Here is a 9,583-nt window from a genome sequence, read left to right as displayed (position 1 = left end):
TTTTTTCTATCGATATCGAAGAAGGTGTACCGTCGATAAATATCGATACCATTTTATCGCCCAGGCCTACGCTAAAACGATCGCCTTTAAAGAGCGCCAAAACTGTATGTATTGTTTGAATTTCGTTATGAATTTGACATAATTTTAAAGCTGATACTTTGTTTATTAAAAAGTAACATAGCTTTTTGCGATTAATGAACGGCAAGTGTGCTTCAAATAATATGAAGTTCACGCATTAACAGAACACAACATATAGACTAAGATCTTGATAAGAAGAAGCCATATTAGTAATGATTATAAACAAGAATTGTTAAAGATATTGCCAATATCCACACAGCTGACAGCTTTACCTGTTGTAGCTTGTTCAAGTTGTGCACGAAATAGATCTCTCTCGCGCTGTACAACAGAGCTGCGTTTATCAGGTGTGCGTCAGCGCTAGACTTGTGCCGGTATTCGGTAATGCGATATATCACGGTAATGAATATGCATGATATTGTTATCGTGGGCACTTCTAAATACCGTGAATAATTATATATTACAAATTATTTAGAATTTTGAATGCATTTTAAGAATACTTTTCCCATCAACTGGTCAAAATGCACAACAGCGCTGTATGCTGCGTGAAAGACGCGTGCGCACTCTGACCTAAACAAGCACGGACGAGAAGCACATGGCGGAACACGTGAGAGACGCTCTGGAGGAAAGCGCTGCTGTGCGGCAGAGATGAGGACTGTTTGAAACTCTTTTTTTCCACTAAAACTTTGATGTGCATCGTCTCAGTTTAATACGTGAACACAGCAAATGATGCGATCGCAAAACAATCAGGAAAAAAGGCATTACATGCAAATTTTTAAGTCATAACATGTAAATATAGTTGCCATTGGCGACCTCAGCAGAAACTTAACTCGCAAATTAATATTTTTGGTCGCAAATGCGACCGTTTTAGTCGCAGTCTGGAGCCCTGGTATGCCCGCTGTATTTGAGAGCTGTTGTGCAGCTCATGCTCAGTTGATTGATCAATAAAGCTTTAGCAAAACCTCATTAAACTGTGCTATCATTTATGGTTTGTAAATGTTGATTTGCCATTCTCTCAGGATTGGGGAGTGCAGCAGAAGAAGGCCAACCTCTCCTCTGAGAAGAACAGGAAGAAGTTCTCTGCTATGTCAGAGAGCCGGCTAACCAATGACATTTCTCCAGAGTCCACTCCTGGAGCAGGACGACGGAGGGCACGTACACCCCATTCCTTCCCTCATGTGAAGTACAGCACTCAAATGTCTGTGCCCGACCAGGCTGAGCTCGATAGACTCCGGCAGGTCATAAACTTCACCGATCTGGATGAGGTGAGTGGGGCTTTATAACCAGTATTAGGTTTATAACACGCTTCGTTTTACTTGTTCGATCTGACTGAAGATCTAAGCTTGTTACTGTTTCAAGACAGAAAGTGCATGGATTTAGGAAATAGTTCTGAAGCAAATCCTCAGAAGCGAGCCCTTTACACTCAAATAGTCACTATCAAATAGATCACTGTCAAATTCAGGCCAGCTTTAAAAGGAAATGTAAATGTCAGAGACATCCTTTGGTAAACCAAAATATCACTTTTCATCCCAACAGAGAAGTATTGGCAGTGATTCTCAAGGCCGCGTCACTGCAGCCAACAATCAGAGACAGCTGTCTACTGAGGCCAAGAAACCTTTCAACTTCCTGCCAATTCACCTCAACTCTAACAAAAGCAAAGAGCCCACTGCATCCACCTCTTCCACACCTGTGGGCAAGGAACCCAAGAAACAGAGTCCTGGGAAAGAGTTGTTTGCCCCAGTTCCTGATGCGGTTAAAGAGCCTTTTAGTCTGGACAGTGGCCATCAGTTCACATCAGAGGATGGAAAAGCAGAGCTTGGCATTGACAGCAGTCAGGTAATCAAGAGTTTAATGTCTTTATAATGTCTCTAGGTGTGTACACGTGCATTTGCAGGACTCCAGACTAGGCTTGCTGCGAAAGACAGTGTTTTCGGTTATACCGCAACACCGGTTACGTCATTTGCCTACCGCGGCACTGCACCCCACCATCGTTTAGATTTTTTTATAGTAACAAAAATCATTTAGCCACTTATTTATTTGGTTCCACAGTGTTTGCTGATTTTCAGTTTTATATACCTATTTAAACTTTGTGTAGCCTAAGTAATTTGTTATTTTATTAGGCATAGGCCTATATGGTGTATTTTTATTCGTTTTGTTAATAAAAGTTCTGAGTTTGCCGTTGTTGTTGCTTGAATTAAATCAACGCCGAAATGCCCCTAATTTGAAAGTAAAAGTAAAACGCGCACGGCGCTTTTTCAAGCTATTTGAAAGCTAAGAAATCAGAGGAAAATAGGGAAAAACTCAAACGAACAATTGCTGCAATTAAATTACCGTTAATTTGAAAGTAAAAGTAAAATGCGCATGGCACTTTTACAAGTCATTTGAACTAACACCCCCCACCACCCCAACGGTGATTACCGGTGTTGTCACACGTCGATTAACCGGTGGGAAAATTTCCTCACCGTCACAACCCTAACACACACACACACACACACACATAAAAAATGTGTGTATACATGTTTTAATATATTAGTTATTTTGATCTATAACCCATTTCAATAAGTGCACTTTTTAACAACAATGATAAAACTGCAAACTTGTAAGGCGAGTCTTGAATCAATCTACACTGAACAATGTGTAGCTACACATCAAATAAATCATATTGCTAGTCAATCCACGTCATTAAACGGCTGCGCTTCATCACACAAACCCTTTCACACAACTTTCACCAGCTCTCTCTCTCTCTCTCTCTCTCTGTTGTCAAAATATCGCCTCGGTGACTGTTGCTTAGAGATGAATCAGCGTTTTCAGATGCGTGTGAAATGATGGGATCACTAGCATTTATTCACTCGACTGTCAGTAAAGATGAGACGGGTACGGCAGGAAAGCACACTAATAAAGCTGTCCTGTGAAATCACATGTCTGTGCGCATCTGCTCTCTACAGTGATCTAAAACACACTTTATCTGCCGACTGCAAGCAGCCACTGAGCAGCACTAGTCCGTCTGTGGCCGCGGTGCTTTCAGAAGTTCCTCTCGGCGCAGGAAGACGATCAAACATGAAAGAGGAAGACGCCTGTATTTACTGCTGACTTCGCAAATCTTCATTTAAAAAGGAAACAGTTTGATAATCAGAGCAGCGTTATAATACTTTTTGTATACATTTTAATTCCTTTGTTTAACAGTTCTATCTGATTATTAGACAGACTGTCAACGACGACAGCGAACAAGAGGGAGAATGTGAGCACTGTGTGCTCAAACGCTGCCGTTCTCAGTGCCGTCAAAATAAAAGCCCCGCCATGAACGCATCGGCCAAACAGAAAAACTTATCGGCCTTGGCGATATATCGCTCGACCACTACTCCAGACTAACATTTGAGAGCAGTGGCACCAGCGCCACTAAGTTCTACAGATGGTGGCGCGAGGAGCAGATTTGGGGGGGGGAGAGTGGGGGCATTAAAAATAAAGATAATTTTAATCAAAAAATTACTATTGTTTTGCATTAATAAGTGCAGTTTCTAATAATATTTCTTGGTAATATACATTTGACAGTAAAGCACTGAGCTTGAGTTGGGAAGCATGCAAAATGTACTTTTATTAACAACAGTAGCGTGCAAAATCAAATTTTTATATAGAAATATTTTCTACTCTTATTAAATGTACCATTATTCTTTTATAGTATTATAAGGAACTGACCGACAACTTCAATGATTATAAAAAGAACACTTTTTATGTGTGATTCAGTCGCAAATTGAAGAAAAGTTTGTTTTTCAAGGCACTTTGTGACTTTTCTTACTTCATACTCAAAAAAGTGCAAAACATTGACAAAATTTGATATTCTATAATACTGATTTTATCATTTCAAAATATAAAGCAAAAAGTACAAATAAATGACTAATAAGCCAATAAGTGCTTCTCTGCTGCCATCTACTGCTTATAGTGGTAATTTGATGTATTTTTTTATTTTACATAAGTGTTTGTTTACTACAAAGTATATTTTGGTCATCCCATTAAAAATAACATTTAAATTGGATAATTTTTAGAGCTTTAAAGTGCTGGAAATAGTTGTGTGAAAAGCTTGAAAGTCAATGAAAAGTGCTTGATTTTCCCTCCTGAAAAAGGTTGTACAAACCCTGAAATGAATAATGTAATAACATTTGACTATTTCTGACACAACACCATGGTTATAGTTAGCATTACTACTTCTGGTTTTCTGAAGTACATCAGCACTGTATGACCTGTTTATAACAGAGAATTCTGTGCAGAATTTGAATGTCTCATTAGATTTCGAAGCCGCCTTGTTCATTCTGAGGCAAATTCAAACGCTTCTCACTGAATTTTGCAGTGCTGTGACAGTGTCGTGAGATCAACACTGGTTCCCGAGTAAACCTGTTCTGAGCTCGGACCAAACTTATCCTGATAAACAGTCTGTGCTGCGCATTTCAAACGAGTAGCACGGTTTCGCTATGCTTTTGTTTTGTTTGCCGTTTGATGTTTCACAATGCGGTGGTCGCACCAGTGCAATCGCTTAAAAAATGTAGTCGCAGTGGCAGAAAAAAAGTTTTTTACGATTTCTCATTTGTTCCAAAATTGCTTTCTATTGAGAATGATTTTAGTCTGGCTATTTTGATGCGCCGTTAACATTCTAGATTTGATGTGTTTGTTTTTTTTAAACATCTAAAAGTGTTTTCTCCCTCATTAGTCTGAAACCATCAAGCTTCAAGTATTATTAACACCAACTATTATAACACTGCCTATTCAGAATAGCAAGGAGACTGTTTGTAAAAGGCTTTAGAATGATCTGCTTTTTTAATAATAAAAGTAGATGGCACAACTTCGCTGCGTTCATTAGAACATTCACCCCTGTTGTTGCTGAGCAAAAACTGGAGCACAGATGTGTCAGTGAGCGCTCAGAATTTAGGCCAGTTTAAAAATATGCCACTGTCCGTGTAAGAGCTCTTCCTTGGTCTCTTTCTCTGCTTTTCTCTGTTTCTCTGTGCACTTCTTTCTATCTTTTCCATCTATTTCTCAGTCTGCTTGTCTTTATTTGTTCATTTTATTTCTTTCTCTGCTTGAGCACCTCTGTTCACTTACTCAGCTTATTTCTCCATTCAGGTGGTCAGTAAACTGGTGCAAATTCGTGAATACATTAGGAAGGCCACATCCATGAGAGACGACCTGGTGGAAAAGAACGATGTGCCTGCAAATGTGGAACGTCTCTCTCTCCTCATCACTCACCTGAAAGAACAGGAGAAGTCTTACCTGCGTTTTCTTCAGAAGATGCTGGTCAGTATTTCCCTCACAGGTCGTTAGACCTTTTTTGTTGTTACTGTGTTTTATATGCACTTTTTATGACATTTATACACCATGCCTTTTTTTTAGGCTGTATGAATTGTTCAGACGAATATAATGTCAGTTTTTTGTACGTTTTTCAGTGGCTGATGGTATTGTAATTATACATCTAACATACTTAAGAAATTGTCATGCAAATTATCTTAAACTTCAAATAGTTCTAATGTAATATCTTTGCTTTTTAAGGTGTAAACTTTATTTGTGAATGATAAGCCTGATCTGCTAACCTACAAAACTGTTCAAGAACTAGTGTCTGCTGCCTAAATATCCATAATAGGGCTGTCAAAGTTAATGCTTTTGACTATATTTAATGGCGTATTATTTTTATGATGTTGTCACAGAGACAGGTGTGATTTCTGAAGACATCTATTTCAGTGAATTCTGTCAGGTAGAGGTGTTTTATTTGTGGTATTCTAAAAAAAAAGAGGTCATTTAAACTCAACAAGTATGAAATATCAATCATGAGTGAATCACCTTAATTTGTCCACAAATAAATAAGAAGGCCATCAGAGCACTGCAACAGCAAATTAGCTGCAGAAACAAGATTAAGTCCAAGTGTGAGGAAAATTGCAGGTTTACATAGTTCAGTGTAGTGCTGTGTTCGATACATCGATACGATGATGTATCGTCACAGAGATTTGACGATACGAGTATCGATACAGCTCTCTCAGTATCGATATTGTGGCACGTGTGCAGTAGTGGACCGCGCGTAATTTGAATACAAGAACACCGTTTAAAATGAAGTAGAAAAGTGCGAGGTTTCTAAAAAATAATAAATAGAACATAATATATAGGCTACAACAAGGTTTAATCTGGCCGTAGAGGAACACAACTGGGTTGCCTGATATAAAGAGACGTAATCCCCGAAACAGAGCTTCACACTTGCACAATACGGAAATATCTGCTAAGTGTGTTACTTATTTTTGTCAACCTGGCAACCCTTTGTACGTGCTCTCTCTCCACTGTGGATAAACACACTTGCTTTCTGAAAACACTGGTAAACTTGCAGTTGAGCGACCTCCACTTCAATATTCTATTCTCAGAAAAGTGTAATTTATCAAGTGTTCATTTATGAGAGAGAGAGAGAGACCGTGTATGTATGAATTACCACCGCTTTGCCGCGTTTCTCTATTAACAGTGAAGCTGTGGATTTAATTGCTTTAGAAACGATGATGTTACCAGCTCCTTGTTGAGAAGGATAATGTAGCTCTTCGGCGATTAAGCTATTTAGTTGCTAAAATTGCGGGGCAGCGCTAAAAAGTTTGTCTGAGTGCTAAAAATAATGTCTGTGCGCGCGCAGCGTGATCTGTGTGACTAAACGTGTGTGCGTGAGCTACAGTGAAGACAGTGCATTAGTTTAGAACTCTTCTAATTTTTATTTTTTAAACGTAGAGAGTGTGTTGATTTGTGCAATGATAACCTACCAGCAATGTTAAAATAATTTTAATATATTAGAACGAGTACATTATTATTTATTGGCTTAAAAACAAGATGCAAACAATCAGAATATTGTACCTGGTGGGGAGTGCCCAATGTAAACATGAAACATATGCCATTACCGATATTGTACTGTGGTACAGTTATGGAGGCCCTTCATAATGCAGAGGTCAACTGCCTGCTCTGCCAATAGTTAGAAATGGCACTATAGTATTCAGTGTTTAATAAACAGCTGTTTTACTAAACTCTGCTGAGGTGAAATTCAGTGCAGTCCCGTATCGTGATATGTATTGTATCGTGGCCTCTGTATCGTGATACGTATCGTATCGTGACTTTGCTGGTGATACACAGCCCTAGTTCAGTGTTTGCATTCTGAGAAATACAGAATCTGCTGTTTTAAAACTGCATTTGTATATAAGCATTTAGCAGAAGAAAAAATCAGAAGCAGAAGCATATTTAGTTTGATATTGATTTTTGTGATTTGATATATCATGAAAGAAGAAAGGACGTTGGATTGATTGTTGTGAGGAAGAGAAATAGTGTATAGAGTGTATAAATAGTGTTGTGTGTTCCACAGTTATTGTCAAGTGTTCATGAGATGGATTGCCTGAGGGAAGAAACTGTTCCTGTGTCCTGTGCTGGATGTGAGGGGTCCAGAGTGATTTTGCCAGCCCTTTTGCTCACTCTGGATGAGTACAGTTCTTGGAGAGAAGGGAGGGTTGTACCAATGATTCGCTCCGCAGTCTACCCTCTACCCTCTGTAGTCTTCTGAGGTCAGATTTGGTAGCTGAGCTGAACCAGACAGTTATAGAAGTGCAGAGGATGGATTCAATGATGGCGGAGTAGAACTGTTTCAGCAGCTCCTGTGACAGGCTGAACTTCCTCAGCTGGCGAAGGAAATACAACCTCTGCTGCAGATTTAACGCGCTGTCCGGTATGGCGTCATTCAGCCAGGTTTCCGTGAAACACAGAGCAGCAGAGTGTGAGAAATCCTTATTTGTCCGGGAGAGCAGAAGGAGTTCGTCTGTTTTGTTGGGTAGAGAGCGGAGGTTCGCCAGATGGATGCTAGGCAGCGGCGTTCGAAATCCGCGCTGCCTGAGCTTCAGGAGCACGCCGGCTCTCTTCCCCCGTCTACGCGTCCTGAAGCGCTTGATCAACGCAGCTGCTCCGCCAACTACTATGTCCAGCAAAACATCAGAATAGTCTAAAACCGGTAATATATCGGGTGATGTGTAGTGCCGAATGTCCAGCAATTCGTCTCTGGTGAAACTGATTGCAGGGATATAACTAAAGACAGGACAAACTAACAAAAACACAAAAACAACTGCAGAGCACGCCACGGAGGCCGCCATCATCATTGGCGCCATCTTGTAAATATATGTACATATGTATGTTGAGTGCCATCCACACAAAATTGTTGAAAACAATAATTGCACATTTTATTATAATGTTCTCTCCTTTAAAATAATGCATTAACACGTTAACTACAAAAGACTGAGATTCATTGTGATTAATTAATTCCAGATCTATTGTCAGATTGCACAAAACTGATCAGCAGTCTGTTAATAACCTGAATCATTCCACATATATGCAGTGTTAGGCTTTGTTCCTAGTGGCATACGCTTGATAAATGTAGAGCACAAATCTAGGGCATGTCATCTTTCTTCCCCTCAGCTTGTTTTTGTTCTTCAGTGTGACCTCACTTGCAGTAGCTGTGCATATGTTTTTTTGAATGTAAAGCTCAATATAAAATGCATATTTTCCAGGCCCTTTGTATTGAGCTGTTGCCTTTGTTTGGTTTACTTCTCTGTATAAATACCCAAATGTAGCAGTATTAGTAAGTGTCTGCCCCTTTTAAATTGGGTCTGTTCTGAGCCCTGCCCCTCCTCCCTGCGCTTTACAGGCGAGGGAAAATGAGGATGATGATGAAGGTGCCACGGTGGACTATGCAGTGGGTTCAGGCTCAGTGGCCGAGAGCACATCTCTGAACCTGGAGCCGCGCTCCGAAGTCTCCAGTGCCACTGTGAGTACTCCCAAAGGCCGCTCCTCTGCTCTTGATGCCTGAACTGAACATTGATCAGGATGTAATGGGCATGTAAGGTGCAATCTAGAGGTGCTTCTGTTCCTTTAAACAGATGTGAGATTTGTTTTATATGTATTTATTTAGCTTGTTTTACCTGTTTTTCTAGTTTGTCATTGAATGTCATTGGTTTAGTCTTATAGAATTGGCTAATTTTTTGTATGAATTAATGGCTAATTGTGACATTAAAGGGGTCATATTTCCAAGAAAAAAATATCGTCTTATATTTGGGACAATACGGTAAGTGTCCTTGGTCTTAGAGTTCATCTGAGGATAAAGCAACCAAAAGCCTCACAAGGAAAAGAGAGCTTTATGGCACTTTTCCACTGTGTGGTACAACTCTGTACGGCTCGGCTCGCTTCACTTTTCCACTGCGTGGTATGGCTCTGCTTGCTTGCTTTTCCACTGCAGTTAGTACTAGAGATGCACCGATTGACTGGCCAGCCGATCCTTTTATTGCCAGCGGTGCCAGCAATGACGTCACAGCCACGCGCACACTCACAGTCGCGTGTAAACATGTCGTTTCGCGTGAGAATGATTCTAATTTTAATTGCATTCAGTGTAAACGATCATGTATTTATGTCCTGCCAGATGAGGCTTGCACAGCCTGAGTGAGTGTGTGAGAGAGACAGCACACACAAA

The 9,583-nt window shown here is 40.0% G+C and overlaps 1 protein-coding gene across 5 annotated transcripts in view; it reads left to right on the top strand.

Moving 5' to 3' along the window:
• LOC107721421 (pericentriolar material 1 protein-like) overlaps window positions 1–9,583 on the top strand; it is a 55,857-nt gene that overhangs the window by 8,309 nt on the left and 37,965 nt on the right. For 4 of the 5 annotated variants that reach the window (XM_016529425.1, XM_016529426.1, XM_016529428.1 and 1 more), the window contains exons 3-6: window positions 1,095–1,340; window positions 1,612–1,911; window positions 5,188–5,358; window positions 8,765–8,884. In XM_016529425.1, the coding sequence (XP_016384911.1) occupies window positions 1,095–1,340; window positions 1,612–1,911; window positions 5,188–5,358; window positions 8,765–8,884 (837 nt within the window). The remainder of the gene's footprint in view (window positions 1–1,094; window positions 1,341–1,611; window positions 1,912–5,187; window positions 5,359–8,764; window positions 8,885–9,583) is intronic. The other variant, XM_016529427.1, reaches the window with a different exon arrangement.

Source organism: Sinocyclocheilus rhinocerous, unplaced genomic scaffold, assembly GCF_001515625.1.
Source record: "Sinocyclocheilus rhinocerous isolate Xijiao unplaced genomic scaffold, SAMN03320098_v1.1 scaffold1833, whole genome shotgun sequence".
NCBI lineage: Eukaryota > Metazoa > Chordata > Actinopteri > Cypriniformes > Cyprinidae > Sinocyclocheilus > Sinocyclocheilus rhinocerous.
The sequence above is the reverse complement of the archived record's forward strand: the minus strand, read 5'-3'. Positions and strand labels throughout refer to the sequence as shown.